Raw genomic sequence first — 21,087 nt, 5'->3', positions numbered from 1 at the left:
ACTAGCAAGGCAGAATTTCACCTGCAGTGAAAATTTGGGAGATTTACCTTTTCTGCTTATTCACTTGTTCGGATTTTTTATTTTTATTTTCTTTAAACCTGAATATTTGCTTTTCTTGTTCTGTAAAATTCTTTATTAAACGTTTTTTTTTTAAAAAGTGGAGAGAGTGGGAAATTGTTGAGCTGAAAACAGACATCCAGCAAGTTAATTCAGGTTTTACTTAGTGACCATTTTACTTAATGACCAATTGTGGTTGCTAAATGAGGATCACCAGGGGTGGGATTCTACCAGTTCACACCTATTCGCTAGAACCGGTGGTTAACATTCTAAGCAGTTCAGAGAATGGGTTGTTAGAAGAAATTACTGGCCTAATCCTGTAAGGAAGGCAGGAAGAAAACATTCTGGTGTTGCTTACAGAAACTGACTCTCTGTTAACTCTTATTACATTCTTGGCAGGACTAGACTTCCTGTCTCTGGAACTTCTCTAGGGTTTTTTCCCCCTCCTTTGCTGGTACTTTGCTTGTGTGGAGTGACCATTCAAAGTTACAATGACACTGAAAAAAGTGAGTTATGACCGTTTTTCATACTTACGACTGTTGCAGCATCCTCACAGTCATGAAAGGCCAGGCAAGGAGATGCGTGCCTCAATGTGAGTGATATTGAGTTGGCCACGCCCAGCCAAAAACATGACCACCAAGCCACGTCCACCCAGTCACATGACTATCAAGCCATGCCCACCACCTAAGCCACACCCACAGGAATTGGTTGTTAAAAAATTTGAATCCCACCCTTGAGGACCACTTATAAATGCAAGCTATGTCTTGGTGTAGAAGAAATCAGATGGCAACAGCAAAGAACTTTCAAACAGAAGATCTCTTCAGGAAATAATTATTATCATGAATATTCAATATTGATTGAAGACCATCATCCAGTGAAGTATCTCAGATGGAAGCTGATATTATTCCACATGTGTTAAAGAAGACAGACTTTCCAAGGCAACTACAGGATGGCTTTGGAATCAATAGAGTGAGTCTGGTGGTAGATTCAATGATATACACTTTGTCAGTAATGGAAAATATGCAGGTCAAGAGAAAGAGTGGATCACATAACTTGGATTATGTCACTAACAAAACAACAAAAACAGATAGGCAGATAGAAAAGACATCATGAAGAATTTTTCCCTGGTTCTTTTGTGTAAAGCAAGAGAAAAGACTTTCAGAAGTTCCTAGATAAAGGTCAGTATGAGCATAGATAGGAAAGTAAACTGAAAACATTTTTTGTATGAGAAATGAAATGTTTTCAAAGGAAAAAAAACCCCACGGAAGTCCAGTTGTCTTCTGGAGAAAGCACCTTTGGGACAACTAAATCTGATAGATTTTGAAGTGGAAATGGTGGCATATATTGTGGTATATGTATTTTCTTTCTTTCTTCTCAATCTTAGCACAACAGTATAACCACGAGAGCACACAATGTTTCATCTAACAATCTGTTTGCTTGTTTATTTCTTCCCTAGTTTTCTTAACTGCTTTAAGGAATTCCGTCATTTTGTTCAGTGACCTTTTAGTGGTTTTTTTTTTTTAACCTGTCATTGTGGCATAAAAACTATCAAGAATCAAACAAGAATACATTCAAAGTCAGAACTGGGAATCCAGTATAATTGAAACCATTCAAGCTTTAAATTGAAACTTGCCACTCAAACATCTGTTTAATGAGACAGGCATAGTATAGGTTGCACCAATAGAAGAATACCTGCCAAATCATGCAATGTGTATATTAACCTGAAACCAAATAAGTAGCAGGCAGAAAAATGTAGATTTTGAGACACTGTTTTATAAAATACAACACTTATGATAGGGATGAAGCCGTATAGTGAGATTATATACACACTACTAACTTGGTGTTAGTTCTCTGCAACAGCATTTGCCATAACAAACCCTGTCAGTTTATACACCATTACACATATGCACTTTATTTTCAAACTGAGAAAAATGTTAAAAGAGCCAAGATTCAATTTCTTTATGACTTTTCTGTAATAAAAAGGTTTAATAAAACAGGCGCAAGCAGAGCATAAAATGTGGGTTCACATCATTAGCAATATAACAAAGTTGTGCTCTATATCAGATTTCCAAAGAAACTTTAATGCTGTAAAGAAAGACATGTCCTTCCTTCCTTCCTTCCTTCCTTCCTTCCTTCCTTCCTTCCTTCCTTCCTTCCTTCCTACTGCATACTTTATTTCCTTCCTCTTGATAACCCATCAACTTCCAGCTTCCAGCACTAAAATCAGAGATGGTATTCAGCAGGTTCTGACCAGTTCTGGAGAATCGGTAGCGGAAATTTTGAGTAGTTCAGAGAACTGACAAATACCACCTCTGTCTGGAGATTTTACAGTATCCTTCCCCTGCCACACCCACCAAGCCACGCCGACAGAACCAGTAGTAAAAAAATTTGAATCCTACCACTGACTAAAATATAACCATGGCCAGCAACTATTGCTCTGTCAAATCTTAGCATAACTCAAGGCACTCAAGTGGATAGCTTCATTTACAGAAATCTTATATTCGAAAATCAGAGTCAACAGTAACTATTGGGACATCTTAGCTAGTCCTTGAACTCATAAAAGTATTAATAGGTATCAAATTCTTCCAACAACTCAACCAGACCAAAATTTCCATCCATCCACAGCAATGATGGGATTCAAATTTTTTTACTACTGGTTCTGTAGGCATGGTGTGGCTTGGTGGGCAGGGGAAGAATACTGTAAAATCTCCATTCCCATCCCACTCCAGGGGAAGGATACTGTAAAATCCTCATTCTCTCCCCACCCCACTAACCTGCTTTCCAGCTCTGTTCTCCTATGCAGGCAACAAAAGAAGACCCAGCCAATCAGCTGGGACTTGAGCGGCAGAGAATTAGATGGGGGTGGGGCCAGTCAGAGGTGGTATCCCAAACAACTCCAAATTTCCACTACCGGTTCTCCGAACTACTCCAAATTTCCACTACCAGTTCTCCAGAACTGGTCAGAACCTGCTGAATACCACCTCTGATCCACAGGAAGGAGACTTTAGGAACTTTGTGTATAAAAAGAAAACAACTTGGAAAAACAGAAAGTTGCTGTGGCAGTAGTTAGGAACCAGAACTTTGCTTAGAAGACTTTGGCACTACAAAATTCAGGTTGCAGTAAAAAAAAAAAAGGAGGAATGAGCAGGATAAGTGTCTGCAAAAAACTTTTAGAGATTTCTGCTACATTATATATCTGGTATGTTGATACCGGGCTTTTAGGGATGGCAGCAAAAAGGTTTGAGATACTTGCAGGTTCTAAGACACATCTGTACTGATCAGAACTTTTTTGCAGTATCCCTTTGATGTTTTTGTTGCAAAGAAAAATTAAGCTTTTAAACTTGTTGAATTTTATGTGTATGATCATATATACGGATGTGTACATATGTTGGCCAATGCCACAATAAAGCTTTACCTAACCATTACTCAAAGGATTATGTAACAGGGTGGGTTAAAATCTCAGCCAAGAACAAGTCTACAACTTTTAAATCACATACCTAGTCTTCATGCCAAAACGGCTGCAGGAAACCCCACCTATGACTAGGCACAACTATAAGAAAACACAGAGTACATCCTACTAAGGGGAGTGCCAAGATATAATTTTGTTTCTTTGGCCAATTCCTCTGTGACCTAAAGGCTACAGTAAGTTCCATGGAAAATGATATTTACTGATCTGACAGATGGTTGAAAGTTAAATCACAGCACTTGCCCTCAAATGTTTTCTTAGCATTGAGCTGATATGATTTCCCTGAGCATCTGACCTACTGGCAAAGATCAATCCAAATGCAGTATTGTTTATAATGGGAAGAAAAGTGAAATGTCAAAAGAATTATATCACTCATGTCTGTACTAGATAGGACAGGGCAATAGTTAAGACCAATAATGTAATGCATTTCTGGGTTACAAGGCTTCTAACATTGTAAGTTGAAGTTTTAGCTGAATGGCAATGGTGCAACCATTTCTTTCATGGATTTTGGCCAAAACAAAACCTCAGAAATTACTGATTTATGTATTTTATATTCTGCATTCAAAAGGAAACAAGAACATATGTGCATGCATGATAATATTTTGTTTTAGCATTCACATCTCTAGATCCCCAAGGTTTTCTCATTGACAAATCCTTGAAAACAGTTATCAAGGGTGATGCTGAATGTATCTCCACTGTGTTTGTTCCAGTGGTGGGATTCAATTTTTTTTTACTACCAGTTCTGTGGACATGCCTTGGTGGACGTGGCAGGGGAAGGATACTGTAAAATCTCCATTCAGAGGTGGTATTTGCTGTTCTCTGAACTACTCAAAATTTCCGCTACCGGTTCTCCAGAACTGGTCAGAACCTGCTGAATACCACCTCTGGTTTGTTCAGTTAGAAGCTAAATAAGCATTTGTCAAAGATGCTTTGTTTGGGTTTCTGCACTTGGTAGAAAGTGATCTAAAGTCTTTGTCTAGTTCTTGTATTCTATCTCATATAGAATACAAAAGCCCTTTTTGCTGCAAAAATCAACTCCTTATGCTTATACAGTCTGTAAGTCCCCAAATTGATCACCAGTTCTACAATTAAAAGAGGAGAATCAATTCAATGTGGCTGCTCCAACATATATGACTTCTGTGAAACACTATGTTGCATACTGTAAATTCAGTCTGAGGACTGAAATAAGTATCTGACAAACATATTTTGAGTAAGAAAAGCGAACAAGTATTGATTTCCCAAACTGAAAAAAATACTGATCTCATTGCCAAGTTGTCCTTACCATATATGTTTTTTTAAAATAGTCACTTTTCCCAACATTCTACCAGAAGCTGCCTCTGTGTACCTTATTATTTCCTGCCTGTACTCTGGGACTATAGTTTGTTGTATTGAGGAGTTGAAGATGGGATACATAGGGCTTCTTCCTTGCACTGATATCTATAACAGCTCTGTGAGATAGGTTGGGCTAAGAGAAAAAGGCTGGCCCAAAGTTACTCAGAAAGCTTCTTTGACTGAGAATAAATTAGAATTTGCTACCAGTCAAGCTCCATAACCAATATACTCTGCATTTCATAGTTCTGATAACTCCCCTTGATTACGTTGTCATCAAGACATTTTCAACTCCAAATGACTCCACAGATAAATTTTCTCCATGATGATGTATCCCTAATCTGATCTTTCAGGTCTTTCAATGATGCTTTCATTACCATAGTAGGTGGGTCCATCCACTTTACTGCTGGTCATTCTCTTCTTCTTTTTCCTTCCAGCTTTCCCAGCATTAGAGCCTTTTCCAAGGAACTGGATTTTTGCATAATAGGTCCAAAGAGAGATCAATTGAGCCTAGTTTAGTGCTACCAATAGCCATTTCTCTTGGCCAACATATCCTAGTCATTTTCACAAGAACAGGTTTCCAGTCTCTTGATGACTGTCCTTTTCTTAAATCTTCTTTGCATTTGTTCCCAACTGTATGAATCTTTTTTAGATTGGTGCACAGGACTGGGTTCTACACTTCTGTTTATGCATCATTATTGCAAATCAGGAACAAAGGCGGCTACAAAGATATTACATTCAGCAAAGACTGTAATGCTTTACAGATGGGTATTTTTCTCCTACCTTTTATATCTCAGTGAAAATTATTAAGTCTTGAAGCTTGATTTAAAATTATTTTCTCCTTCTAGCCTCACAATGACAGTTGTCTCACCCAGAAAATTAAAATAGTGGTGCTATTTCTCTGCTAACATGAGCACTGTTGCCCATAATACTTCTGCTGCTTTCTGTCTCTTATTTGTAAGCTTATGAAGCAGACTCAGCAATGTAGCTCTATCATCAACCATTTTTACCTCAGGATTCCCCTTGACTCCTAAATATGTTAAATTGAATGGTAGTAAAGATGTCAACAACTGCTTCAAATCAGAGTATCTATTGTTGTTCCTGTTATTTAAAAAAGTGAGGGTGGGGTAATCATATTAGCTACAGCTCCCACTGCATTAGTGATGCAGATTGATTTTAATTATTGATTGCTGACTAATTATGTCAATATGCCACAGAATCGTTGAATGCTTTAGTCTGGATTTTTATATTTATTTAAATATTATGTATGCAGTATGTGGTTGAAAAGCAAGGTAAAAAGCCAGGTAATCATCTGAGAACACTAAAGATAATGCATGATAAGTTCTGCTGTGCGTGGTTATGAACCTGTCTTTGCAACCACTAAGAATAAATTATTGTCCCCTGACAACTATAAAAACCTGCCTTGATATATTCAGATCATCTCATCTCACAGAACAAGAAATAAGAACCCTGTTGCTTTAAAAAAACTAACCAGCAAAGAATATATTTAACTTGCTTGTTTAGCATCTACTTACCAACTTCATCCTTGACATTTGCAAGCTCAGCTGAGATCTCCTTTTCTTTTACAAAGGCACTTTCATTCTGTTAAAAAACAATCAAAAACAGGCAATCAGTTCATTTATTTCCACAAAGTACTTCCACTAATTTGCTGTCTACATTCAGTTCAATAAACCATATTAAGTCTTAATAGTTATATTATATTCACAAAGATGTGTAGTTTGTTTATAGTTTATTACATCACCTGTTTCAGCCAAAGGCTCTTGCATCAAGGTTTGCCAAATCAAAGTTTCACTGTATATGTCTCAGTGCATATCACTTCTCCAAAATATTGTGTTCAATTGTGTTTTGGGGATGGTAATCAGAATTTTATATCTTTCTAGATTCTCTGGAGGAACATATGCATTTATGAATTCTCACCTTTGGTTGATATTTTGTTTGAGAGGGATAAATGCTAAAAGACTTGGATTATTGCTTAAATGACAATGCTTAGATAAACCTTTGCATTTAGCTTTTTTGTAAATATGACTTAACTGGATTTGAAGTAGCCTTTAAATTCACTTTCATCAATGGAAATACCAGTTAGGATACATCTCTAAGTAACCTAATACTTTCCTTCTTCCAACTTTAAACCACAAAAAAAATTATCCCAGTGGCAAAATAAAAGATAATATAAGAAAAGACAAATAACAGAAGACTTGGATGGATTTTTTTTACTCATTTTCCCAAATAAATAAAGTTTTTATACTACACTATACAAGATATTGAAATAGAATGAGTTAAATCTCTTAGTAAAGATCAAAAGATGAATAAAAAAAATAACTTTATTGTTTTAATGTTTGAAAGACACCTGTATCGGAACGTAACTGATATACAGAAAAACAGTGAATATTCTAACTACATGAATCTTTATTTTAAATTTTCAGATCATGGAAAGAAATGGGATAAAAGTGAGTTAACTGTAAATTTTAAAAAGCCAAATATTGAACGGATGCTCAAACAAAATATAAGACTAAAGCAATCCTAGTAAGCATCCTAATGATCCTTTGAGGGATCATAATAGCAATAGCACTTTACAGACTTAGATACCACTTTACAGTGCTTTACAGCCCTCTCTAAGCGGTTTACAGAGTCAGCCTATTGCCCCCAACAATTTGGGTCCTCATTTTATCCACCTCGAAAGGATGGAAGGCTGAGTCAACCTTGAGCCTGAGGAGATTCGATCTGCCAATTTGCAGTCAGCTGGCAGTCATCAGAAGTAGCCTGCAGTGCTGCATTCTAACCACTGTGCCACCGCAGCTCTCATTAAGATACTACTGAGGGGTTTTTTTTACTGAATCAGTGTGATGTATGTTGCTCATAGTGGTAAATAAATGAGGTGCTGCCAAATGGCTTTAAGACCTGACTAATGGAATTCCTCTCCCATTATGGACATGTCCAGCTTCTCAGACCTACAGGAAAAACATTTTTGAAGGTGCTCCACCGTCAGAAACCCATCTCTCAGGAATGGTCAAAAGGATTTGTTCCGAGGTTTGTGGAATGTACTCCTCTGAAACGGCATCTCCCCCATTTTTCAACATTTAGACAACCTGTGAAGAATCATTTCAATATCAGCCACCTCAGCTATCTGCCGATGATATATTTGATACGGGGGATCTTGTTTTGCCATGGCACTTCTTCTGCTTGATCTTCTGCCTATGTTTGCTGCTGCCTGAGGCATTCTCTCCGTAGCTCATTCTTGGATGTCATCTTATTGATACATTCCTGGATGCTTTAGATATTGTTCAGGACAGTGGCGTTGATGCACACCAGACCCCACCACCTGTTCTGTTTTTGATGGGTATACAGTCTCTGGGTGTTGGGCTTGAGCTGAAAAAGTTTGTACACTGTGATCACATCACAGATCTTCACATTGGCAACTTCCATGTTCTTCTTTGGCCAACTCACTATACCGGCAGGGTTTCTGATGACTGGTAGGAATATATGTTGATGGTGTGGAACTTGTTCTTCCCCTTGAGCTGGCTTTTCAAGGCCTGCATTACCCTTTGGTGGTACTTGGTTGTTACTGTTTACTTGCCTCCTCTTCATGGTTCTCATGTGACTGTGTAATACCAAAGTACTTGTAACTGGTTGATATGTCTGCTGTATGGCCCACTCGTGGTTCCACCCCTTCAATTTTAATTACTTTCCCTCTCTTGATTACCATCCAGTCCAAATATCATCTCAATGTCCTTGCTTTTTTAAAAAATAAATTTTATTAAGTTTCTAAATTTTAAAAAACATAAAACAAAATTTTATACATTGTTATCAACATCAAGACATCTTTTGCATTTCTTCACATTTTTCAGTATATGTATTTACTTATTCCTTTACCATTGCATCTTACTCTTATTATAAATCAATATCTTTTATCCTTACATCTCAATCTTCTCCATGGTACACATTTACATATTCCCTCATTCTTTTCCTAATTGCCATTTTCTTTTCTTTTTATTTCTAAACCACTCATCCCAGGCATCCCAGGCCATATAATAAATTGAATCTTCTCTGTCTTTTATTTTCATCGTTAGCCTGTCCATCTCTATACAATTTATTATTTTTTTAAACAACCATGCCTTCCAGTGGAACCCTTTTTACCTTCCAGAGTTGTGCATACGAAGTCCTTGCAGCTGTTAATATATGTAACATAATATATCTATCTGTTTTATTGCATTTTTGTGTTATTATACCTAATAAAAAAGTTTCCGGATTAAATTCAATTTTCTGATTCATGATTTCTTCTATCCATTGTCTAATTGTATTCCAATATTTTTTCACCACCAGGTAGGAAAATAAGTGCCTTTTTCTTTTCCACATTTCCAACAATTTGGGTCTGAATTAAACATTTTTGCCAATTTAGCGGGAGGAAGGTGCCATCTGTAGAACATTTTGTATTAATTTTCCTTGAATCCTGTGGATGTAATTAGTTTGTAATTTGATCCCTACATTCTCTCCCAATTTTCCAGGTCTATATTATGGCCAACATTTTTCGCCCATACCACCATCATCTCTTTGACCACCTCCTCTTCCATTTTAAAATCTAGTAGAAAGTTATATATTCTTGAAATCATTTTCTTTTCCATTTCTTGTAGAATTTTATCTAATTGATGCTTTTCCATACAGAAACAAAATTGTTCTTTGTCCTTCTGATATCTCGCCTGGATTTACATGTATGGCCACCAATCTATCTTTATATTTTGTTGCTGTAATTCTTGTCTCATTTTTAATCTTCCTTGTGGGTCTAATAGATCTTTGTAACTCCTCTTTTTTCCCAGATCCATTGCATTTGGGTATATTTGTATTTCCATAGTTGACAACCAGTTCGGTATTTTAGTATAATGATTCTTTTTAATCTTGTTCCATATACAAATTAATGAATCTCTAATCATGTGTCTCTGAAAATATGCATGCTGTTTACATTTCCCATCCCATAGGAAACTGTGCCACCCTCTCTGCAAGTCGTGACTCTCTTTTGACAATACTCTTCTATTTTCCAGGTTGATCCAATCTTTAAACCATACCATAGCTGCAGCCTGATAATACATTTCCCAGTCAGGGAGTCCAAAGCCACCCCTTTCTCTTTTGTCCTGTAACAATTTCATTTTTATCCTAGCTTTTTCCCCATCCCAAACAAATTTACTTATTATTCGATCTAATTCTCTAAAAAAGGTTTTATCCAATCTTATTGGTACAGTTTGAAAAAGATATAGTATTTTTGGTAGGGAAGACATTTTAATTGCCGCAATTTTCCCCAGTAGTGATAGCTGTAATTTCCCCCATGTTTCCAATTCTTTTTTCATTTGTATTATTAATTTTGTCATAGTTATCTTTTTTAATTGAAGAGCATCTTGCTGTTAACCAAATGCCTAAATATGTTACCTTTTTCATACTTTGCATTCCCAATTTTCCTTCTAATTCTTTTTTTTTTTGCTTATCTTTTAAATTTTTAGTCAGTAATTTTGTTTTGTTTTTTTTAATCTTAAGGCCTGCCACCTCGCCAAATTTCTCTATTTCCTTTATTAATTTTACTCCCATATCCTCTTCCAGAAAAAATACTATATCATCAGCAAATGTCCTTACTGTAGGTCCAAATACTATATCACCTCAATGTCCTTACTGTAGGTCCATGTCAGGTGTATCAGCAATGTGAAGCCTTGTTCACTCTTAGTATACAACTTAATGTCATCCATGTAGAGAAGGTGACTGATGACAGTTCTGTCACTAAGCTTGTATCCAGATCCAGTCATTGTGATTATCTGGCTGAAGGAGTTCTACTCAGAGTTTTGTAGCATTAATTCAGTGCCAGAAAAATAAACACAGATGGCTGATGCTTCATTTAACATCTTTATAAACACAATAAGTAGATTTTACAAACCAGTTGTAGATTTCTCCAACATGGAGCAAACTCAGACAGAAACATGTTGCAAGTAACTTCCGTAGCAAGCATTATACCCAGCAGAGGAGAGAAGTGATTTCATTTTCAATAGACAACTTAATATAGCTGCAGAATTGCAGAGCTTAACATAGAGCCACACCTAAGTTACTTCTAGTTTCAGTTTCCAAAACAGTCCTCATTGGCTGATTTAGTTGCTATGCCTATTCATTGCCTCACCTTGTTACCATGCTCTATTCCAGTTCATGAATATACTCTGACAAGTTCAAGCAGCAGTGGAAATAGTGAATCAGCTGATATATGCCATATTTTATATGCCACTTGTGTGAGCTTTCTTGAGTTGACTTCCAGTATTGTCTTCTACAGTCCTATTGAGTTCTTGAAGAAGTTCCTTAATGTCCTTAACTCCGCATAGTGCCAGGCATTATATACATTCTATGTTTGAGTTAGGGTATGATTGGACATGTTTGAAAAAATAAGACCCATTATAAGTAGGTTCTAAGAGTAGAAGGGTTTGCTCTGCAGGACTTCAATTTATGAAGTATGTAGAAAATCACTCAAATGGAAACCTATTCAAGACTCAACAAAAGGTAGCTGTCCAAAGAAGAAAAATAGGATTCAGTATATTAGATACCATTAACTTTACAACAGAACAGGAATAACTGATTGGTTCACTAATATTGTATGCCTTGTAGGGCTTAAGAAAAGCACACACACGGGCAGGAACATCATGGTTTAAAAAAATAGATCAGGAAATGTTAAATACGAACTTAACAGCAGTACAAAAATGTCTTTTCGAGATATTTCCAGAAGAAGCACAATTTTTAAAAAGGGGAAATCACAGTTACTGTACTGATCAGTAATAAAGTTTTGCCTGTATCTCTGAAAATTGAAATGTCACTTCTGCTCCAGTCACTACTAATATCATGATGTAATTTTGGCTGCCGAACTAGAAATACAATGTATGAAGCTGACATCAGGAACCTGATTGTGGCCTGTGGCCAAGAATGATTCAGCATCCATTTAATCAAAGAGATGCGATGTTGTACCAATTTTGATCCAGAAATGGATGTAATTGCTTTAGGAAAAAAAGAAAACATTTAGAGGTGGGTGAAGTTTGAGGCTTATTAAATTGGCTGTATCCATTTTAGATGATCCAAAGTTTCCATAATAAGATTTGTTTTCTAAACGAATACTACAAAGATCCAAAGGGCACAAAGGGCCCTCCCCAATTTGATACCATACAGTTGTCCTTGACTACAATTTCATCTTTCTTGGCAACATTACTAAGCAGTAAACATAAAAGACAACAGTCTTATGGAAATTTTAGACTAACCAAGTTATTTTCATAGTTTTGTGGATCAAAAACTAAGCAAAATAAATGCATTAAGCTTTAAGCTTTTTGTTGTTTTTGCTGCAGAAGGTGAATACACCTCTGATACAAATAAAAGAAAACAAAGGATACATTTGTTCTGTCTCTTCTGCCCTGGTGCATTCTAGATCTGTTGGACTACATCTACCATAATTCTCGATCACTAATCATGATCATTTTTTAAATAGAGTTTTACCCAACTCAGAGATGAAGGTTGAAGTGTATTAGCTCAGCCAAAAGATTATCATAGTTCATCCTATGAGTCACATGGTCGAGCTACATATTGCTTACCTAGGATTTCTGGTTCAATGATATTATCCTGTATTAGAGCCAAAGACGCTTAGACTCTTTTAGCATTCCTTATAATATTAGCTTCTTTTACCAGATCACCACACAAAGCAAATATGAGCTATGCTTAACTGTGCAGGTCAGGAGCTATTATAGCTACTATTGTTGAATAGGGTCATGAAAAAGAATGTTTAAACTCAAACTCTCTATTTATATCAGGATTGGATCAACATCTCTGATTTTTTAAAAATATATTCCACCTTTCCAAAGCTGATTCTTACAACAATGTGGTGATGCTGCCAAATTCTTAGGCCACATTCAAAATTGTTGCAAGTGCCCTAGATATTTCAGCAATAACATTTTAAAGGAGAAACAGAGAGAAACAATGTCCTTATTTTCATTTGGAGTTCAAAGAAATGGATAGCTCAAGTAGACTGACTGCTAAATTAAAACACTGGTTCATTATGAAGGCAAATAAAACTATGCAGGCTATAACAAAATACTAGGGAAACATTTTCCTCCCTTTGTCATAATATTAGATCCATTCAATTATGTTAAATGGTGGAAAATTACAAACCATGTAAAATATTGAATTAAATGTTGGAAAACATTATCAAAATATTTGACACTTTAATTCTATAGGGGTATTTTAAATACTCTTCACAGTCATCGGTAGGCCTGTTTTTATTTTTTAGCCACAACTCATGTTCTCCCATTATTATAATGCATTTTGACAAATCACATTTGATGATGAATGAGATGAGAAATTTGACCTTGGCCCTTTTCCCCTCCTGACAAAGTAGATAGGCATGTATTCTAAGCATACTTAGGATATGTTGGAATAAAAATCTTTACAAATGACATATTTCATTATCTTGCAAACATGGACTGCAAAGATAACTGGTGACATAATAAACTATTATGCTGATATGAAATAAAACAAACTCTACCTCAGCTTCATTCTCAAAAGCATCCCAGTTAACAACATCAGCACCTTGGAGATTTGATTACTAATTAAAAATAGAGAAATGATGTCTGCTCCTGTTAATCTAATCCTGACAGATGTTAGAAAATTTGCAAAGGCCTGAAATAGTTAAAGCAACTATGTCCCAACCCCCCTGCCCCCTTGGTAAAAGCTAACCTCCATTTACATTTTATTAATTCCATGGGAAATATTTTTGTTCTAAAACTTGGAACTGCAAAGTCTCTTGCATTTATGGATTTATTATGATGGTGTGGTCTCAGTCTTTTGATGCAAATGAATTAGTTTTAAAATATACATTTTAACACTCAGGGTCAGGCTGATAAAGACATGATAAAATGAACCTTATCTTACAATTTCAATGTATCAATCTGTCAAAACAAAAGCGGTTATAAATATTTTTCAGCAAACCGCCCATTATGTCCCTTCCTACAGCGCTACCTTTGTTTTCTTACTGTTAATAAAGAATGTCAGCATCACAGGAAGTTACAAGAATCCAACAGTTAGGTACTAACAATAAGTGAAATGCGTAGTTGTTCTGCTTTGGGGCAGATTTGATAAATGGCCCCGATATGGTACTAATGTTAGCCCTGTATTCAACCAGATTTCTATTTCTGCTGCTGGACTCAGTTTGTTGGAAATTTCAAGTTGTAGCAACTAATTTAAAGCCTTCATAAAAAGATCAGATAAATCATGGAAAAGATGCCCATTGATATCACCAAGGACAGTAGCACTATGTTGGGGACAAGTTACTGAAGCTGACAGCCTTTGTTGTGATTTATTTGTCCACTTGGTTGCATCTGATTGGACACATCCAAAACAGACAGTGAGCTATCTGGAACAAACGTATTTCCTATTCATAAAGATCTAAATAAAAATTAATTCAGTTTACCAATGCAGAAGGCCCCTCAACTTTTCTCTAGAATCTTCAAAAAATTTCAAACCACATTAGAATTCCTTAAGATGGTAGATACTACAGTCAAGCTTTCTCAGAAGTGGCTCCCAATTTTGGCCCTCATTCTGCAAATAGATACCTAGCATTATGTAAGTATCCTTTCAATAATAACAACGTCGGCACCCCTGAAGTTATATTTGTTCTTTGTTCTATAAAGTTCTTTGCTATGGAGTTCTATTTTTGTTCTATGCCATATATCTGTAGCTGTTTCTGTTTGTTGTAGTATCTTGTAAGAGGCCTTGTGAGACAGTGTGCTCTATATAGTGAGTGGGATTGTTTTATGTAAATGAATTTATTTAAATTACACTTTCATTCATCTGAATACAGCTGGATGCATCCTTAACTCTGTTGTCCTGTGCTTAAATGAGAAGTTTACCTGGAATATATCTCAAAGTATTTCTTCCTCCTGCAATTTTAAATTCTCTATATTTATCAATATTAATTTGCAGGCATTTAGCAGTACTTCACAATAATTACTCCTCCTTTCATCACAACATCTCTATTGTCATTAACATGCACATGTAACAGCTGATGGTTTCACCCACAGAATACATGGCCTTCCATGTTAGGTCTTCCTAACACAAATGCAACCTTCTTTGTTATGGCACCAAGATTGTTTTTCTGCCTTTCTCACTATCTTGGACAAAGCCTAGTCACATTTGGTGGGTGGGGACATCATGCTTAGTCACTGTTGCTCTTACTCCAAATGTAAGAGTTCAGCTTGGGAGGGGAAGATATATTCTTCTTATTCTTCTTTCAATAAATATTTCATCTGACTTTTCTGGGACACAATCAACAGCTTTTAATGTTATTGAGTTTCAAAATTATCTGCCATTTATCTTTCCAATAAAGCATTTGAAATACTCTCACTTCAATAGAAGGAAGACAGGCACCACCCTTCTCATAATACCTTCAATTAAACTTTACAAGCCCAGATTATCACTAGACTTTCCCCCTAACATCCATAGTTTGATGAGTTCTATGTGAAATAATTTTCTTAACATAAATCACAATATATCTCAAGCTATACTTTAATATCAAGACCATTAAGAAGATGCTCCAATATGCACTTTAATACGTATCAAGATGATTCCAATTGGTAATATAATTTATTGACCATTTCTGCCAAGATATTTTATGATAAGCAAATTAAAAGTTGATGCCTAAGTTCCAGAGGCAAATAATCACACATCATACATTAGAAACAAGCATTTTTTTGGCCAATACCTTATTTTACAGCTACCAGCAAATACTGTTACAAACTCTAAACTGACATTTAAAATACATTTCACTTTGACATGTACAGTTCTACCCCACCCATATTCCTTTTATCCAATCATAATGCAGCTTCAGAATCTTTGTTAAAAATTAGGTGACAAGCAAATACAATGGGAAAACACAGATTGCCAAGGAGAAAGGATGTAATTCTCATGCAAGTCAAATAAAGAGAAACAGACAGACAGAGAAGTAAAAGGACACAGAAACCTACATGTGGAGCGACACGGCAGCATCATCTTTAAATCTGCATTCCACAGGTAGCCTCCACTGATGCAAATTAAAACAACAAATCAAGTCAGTTCTCTGTTCATTGTGTCACTGGTTTGCTATGACTCTCCCCCCAAAATCCACAACCACAAAATTTCAGACTGCAGAGTACAACTGATGCAGGGAAGACACTGCAGTGTGGAGGGTGAATTGGACGGTTTTGTTTGCTTCGCAGCAAATGAGAAGTCAGCACATTAAGGCAGGGATTAACACCCCCATTCCCGATCCTTCCCACTGCCTCCACCTCCCTTCTAGACAATCAGAGCTCACAAGGCAACCTTACCTACCGTAGCTAGAGGAAGAATCAGAGATAACAGGCTAGCAGTCTGTTGTTTGAATTAAGTCAGGAAAAGAAGATGTAAAAGATGGAAAGTACCGTTTTGTCCAGGCACTGGAGGCAGTAATAAAGCTTGCAGCAGCACTGGCCCATTCTGGCAGGCTGGCTGAAAAAACAACCAGCTTCATTCAGATTGTTTAATTCCTAAACCCCAGGAATGCCTTTAAAACAAAAAACGAAAAACCCGGAAAGGAAAAGATGGACTGCTGGCCACTGACACCAACTTGTTTCTATGATTCCTCTGTAGCTCCCGGGTTCTCTGCTCATTTAACTTCAGGCATGCTGGAGGATGAAAAGGAGGTGGGGCAAAGCAAAGCAGATCTAGATTCTGTCAGAGGAAAGGCAGAGCGGAGGAGGGACAATGTGCTACTGGATGCCTTCCCACAGAACAAGGCAGATCAATAGAGAGAAACCAACGTAATATATGAGCAGTCAGTCTCTGAAATCACCCAGATGCTCCTCCCCGAAAAGCCAAATAGTCAGAATGCCCAACCCAGCATATTTGGCATCACTGTGCACTTTATTGTATTCACAGTTGCCTGCAAAGGTAGAATGTATCTCTATCTCTATCTATCTATCTATCTATCTATCTATCTATCTATCTATCTATCTATCTATCTATCTATATCTCTGTCTATCTGTTATCTATCTATCTATCTATCATCTATCTATCTATCTATCTATCTATCTATCATCTATCTATCTATCTATCTATCTATCTATCTATCTATCTATCTATCTATCATCGATTTATCTACCTGCATGATGGATGTGAATGCAATACAAAATATTAGAAGACAATATACAAGCAATAAGAAAGCATGCGCATACAGCAGATTGTCTAAGTTATGAGTGCATATACTTCAAGCGACAGAATCCCCAAGTTGAACTGCTATTAACAGAACAGAATAACAGAGTTGGAAGGGATCTTGGATGTATTCTAGTGCAATTTTCGGCTCAAGCAGAAACCCCTATATAATTTCAGACAAACTCCCGGGGAAGATCCCTGCTGGAGTACCAGAAGGGACCCTACACAGTAAAACACAATAGCAATTGCTTGTATAAAGTGGCCTCAGATGGATTAATTTTCTGAACCATTCAAGAATGTCAAACAAGTTATCTTTCTACCACAACCAAACAAATGCATATGCCTTCTTCATTGGAAACATCTTGCATTATCATAATCTCAAACTAATTATATATCCTATGGTATAGTTGATAGGCAAGGAGAGATTTCTCATTAGCATAGGGGAAGGGTAGCAATGACAACGATGCTGAGAGAGTGAACAGGCATTCTCATGTCTATATAAATCCATGTTTATGTTTTAGCTTTAGGTTCTCCAAGTCATATCTCATTGGCGTAACTATTCTCTTTAGTTTGATTTTAATCCACATATTTGGCACAATAATTCATTGTCAGTTCCACAGTTTTTATTTGGCAATGCCTTAAATGAGTCAAATGTAATTTCCCATCTTTTGTTTCCTATTTTATAATTTATTTGATTCAAATAGTAATCCTTGGCCAATGGCCAATCATTTCAATAGACTGCTCTTTCTGGAAAATTGTATTTAATTACCTCCCCCATCATCTATATATCAGTTTTCTCAGCCTTATCAACTTTAAGATGTATGAACTTCAACCCCCAGAAGTCCCTAGTCAGTGGGTTGACTGGGCAATTTCAGAAGTCCACAGATCTTAAAGTTGCCAAAGTTGGGAAACACTGTTCTTTATGCTTCAGTTTTGGTGGCAAGAAGGATTACCACTTTGACAAAGTAGAATGGCTCAGTAGCTCCAAATTGGGTGTGGCATTGTTATGAGCATGATGTCTTGGCAGAATCATCCTTGCTGGTAAGATCAAAAGGGAAGTGGTGAAGCTAAAAGCAATCTGCAATAAGAATAACATTAGGTGAAGCTTTGCAGGCATAAAAGAAGCCATCCTACTTAGGAGAAGGACCTCTAAAATATAAAGAAAAGAAGGCAGTGGCAAACCACTTTGGTATTATCATACAAAAACTATGTATTAAAATCAGTGATAATTAATTAATTAAGATAGTCAATCAAAGTCCAAATAAAGGAATGGAGTGGCAGCTGTTGCATGAATAAATAATGAATGTATCTATTGACATTAGTAGTTATCCATTGAAAATCAGTGTTAGACAAATGTTTATAACATGTATATAACCTGGAGGAATAATTCAATGGCACATTGTAAGAGATCCTAAAAGCAAAAGCAAAACAGGATTTAACAGTACTAACAAGTGACTAAAATGTAAAAGTTGGAGAAATTAGAGAATATCATTCAGAAATTTGCACTCGAAAAATACAATAATATAAAAGAGAAAATAATTCAGTCTTGTAAAGAGAAATATTTAGCTATTGCCAACATGTGGCTCAAGCAAGATTATAGATTCTATACAAGGGCATCAAGGATGGATTGGATACTATTTAAATCAAATGGATTATAAAATAGGAAACAGAAGATGTGAAATTACAGCTGAATCATTCAAGACATTTCCAAATAAAGATTGTGGAATTGACAATGAATTGTTGTGTCACATATGTGGATTAAAATTAAAATCAAATTAAAGAAAAAGTTATGCCAGTGAGATATGAGTTTGAGACCCTACAACGTAAGAGTCATAAAGCATAGTGAAAGAACTTGAGGAATTAGAAGGAGTTGAGAGAAATTGTAAAAACAAGCAGAAAAAAAATATCAAAATTTTCTAAAAGACAAGTTTAAATGGCTACAGCACAAACTATTATGATACCCAAAGATTGTTGGATTCTTTGGTTAAAAAGGAGGCATGGAAGCTTTCAATATTAAGCAAGAAATAATCAGGATTATAAGAATCTCAATCAGAATGTTAACAAATAGAGAAAATTAACAAAACAAAGAAAAGGAGATGTCTTGTTAAGATGACCAGAGACTTCACAGGGAAATTTTCAGGTAATATTTGTAGATCAAGAAATATGGAACAAGACAATTTGACTGGTGTATATACTTATATTAATGGAAGGGAATGCATGTAAACATTCAGGACGAACTATTCTATAAATTTATCATGCAAGCAAAATGTCTACAGAGATGCTCAAGTAGCTAGGTCATGGTTGTCCAAAAGGTGTCTTATTCAAAAAGCAACTGGACTTTGAAGATTCAGTTACCTTTTGAAAAGGTAACTTTGGTTTTTGCAGGCAAAGTCTAGCTCAGAGGTCGTATTCAGCAGGTTCTGACCAGTTCTGGAGAACCAGTAGTGGAAATTTTGAGTATTTCGGAGAACCAGCAGTAACCTTCCCCTTGGAGTGGGGAGGGAATGGATATTTTACAGTATCCTTCCCCTACCATGCCTACCAAGCCATGCCCACAGAACCAGTGGTAAAAATTTTTGAATCCCACCACTGGTCTAGCTAGCAATATTTTTCATAGAGGAGAATCGACCTACACATGGAAAGAAAACTGTCGTATTAATAGGCAGGTTTCAGGAAAGGCAGGGGAACATAAGATCAGATAACACACATTAAATATATAATGTATACCAAAAAGAGATTTATTATTGATTATAATTATAAGATCTTTAACTATGTAAATCACTCCAGAATGTGGACTTTATTAATGATTATCCTTTTGAATATAAAAGCTATATTAGAAGAAATAGAGTAGTTCTGTAGATGGAAAGAAATGACTCAAAGAATCAATGTCCCCATATCTATTTAGTTTATATAGTATTTATTTTATTATAATGGTAAGGTTCAGTGACAGTTTCCATCAAAATCAGAGGCTGAAACATTAATGATTTGAGGGGCAGAGATGGCTGACAGATGAAAATAAGGAAGATGTAGAAGAGATTATCATTATGAAAGTAAAAAAATTGAAATCCAGATCAATATTAAATTTAGTCAACTTCCAGTAAAAGACAAAGAAAGATGGCAGATACAGTATTTTTGCTTTTTTGGCCTAGATAAGCAGTACAGAGATGAAGAAATAAAGACAACCAAGATAATGAAGGATAAGGACACTTCAGTCACAAAAGATCAGAATAACATTCTGAAGATGGTTTCTCATCAATTCACTAGACACCAATTTATGCTGGCAGCAGCTTGTTTTTAACTGCTTCTCATCCTCAGGAGGTAAAAGAGAAAGATTAGGTCTAACAGCAAATCGAGATTTAGCCATTTCAAAGACTGATAAGTAATGGTCTTTCTGGCAATAACAGTAAAGTTAGAGGCTGAGAAGGAGTAAAGGAAAAAGATAGATACCTTTAAATTATGGATTGGAAACAAATTAAGACTTCCATGAATTTCAAGAAGAATTAATCTACTAGCTTTGCACTAATTAAATGGCAACCACTCCGTTGAAACAATTAGCAACTCACATACTTTGAACATCTAACTGTAAGAAAATAGCCTAATCTGACACAAAGCAATTTCTATATTCTCAAACTCTGATTTAATTATAATTTTACTGACTCTTCTGTCCAATTATGTGCTTCTCTTCAAAGAGAAGTAGTACTATAGATCAATAATTAGAATTACAATTCTATTTAAGGTATATCATCATTCCCAAGGGATGTTCCATCCTAAATGATTATGGATATTGGTAGGCTATGAAATGATGGCAAAACTCATTTGTTACATCTGTCAATTATTCCTTATTTATGTAAGAACAAGGAAGTCCATTGGGTCTTACCCAAAGAAAAGATAGCTGACTGTTGATCTCTTAGCTTTGGTAATTTCCCCTGTCATGGGATCATTGGATACATACTTTCACTATGGGAAGGAGGGATTAATAACCTCATCATCTCATCATA

At 36.0% G+C, this 21,087-nt stretch overlaps 1 protein-coding gene across 4 annotated transcripts in view; it reads right to left on the bottom strand.

The window, feature by feature from the left end:
• Nucleotides 1–21,087, bottom strand: part of MTUS2 (microtubule associated scaffold protein 2) — a 73,103-nt gene that overhangs the window by 19,773 nt on the left and 32,243 nt on the right. The window contains exons 1-2 of one of the 4 annotated variants that reach the window (XM_087937213.1): nt 16,321–16,650; nt 6,388–6,454 (exon numbers count right to left, since the gene is read on the bottom strand). In XM_087937213.1, the coding sequence (XP_087793339.1) occupies nt 6,388–6,454; nt 16,321–16,374 (121 nt within the window). In that variant the 5' untranslated portion in view covers nt 16,375–16,650. Of the gene's footprint in view, nt 1–6,387; nt 6,455–15,888; nt 16,090–16,231; nt 16,651–21,087 lie in introns of those variants that run through there. The other 3 variants (XM_087937215.1, XM_087937214.1, XM_087937216.1) reach the window with 3 other exon arrangements.

The sequence above is a fragment of the Pseudonaja textilis genome, chromosome 7 (assembly GCF_049901715.1).
Source record: "Pseudonaja textilis isolate UNSWEBS1 chromosome 7, rPseTex1.2, whole genome shotgun sequence".
In the NCBI taxonomy this organism is placed as follows: domain Eukaryota; kingdom Metazoa; phylum Chordata; class Lepidosauria; order Squamata; family Elapidae; genus Pseudonaja; species Pseudonaja textilis.
The sequence above is the reverse complement of the archived record's forward strand: the minus strand, read 5'-3'. Positions and strand labels throughout refer to the sequence as shown.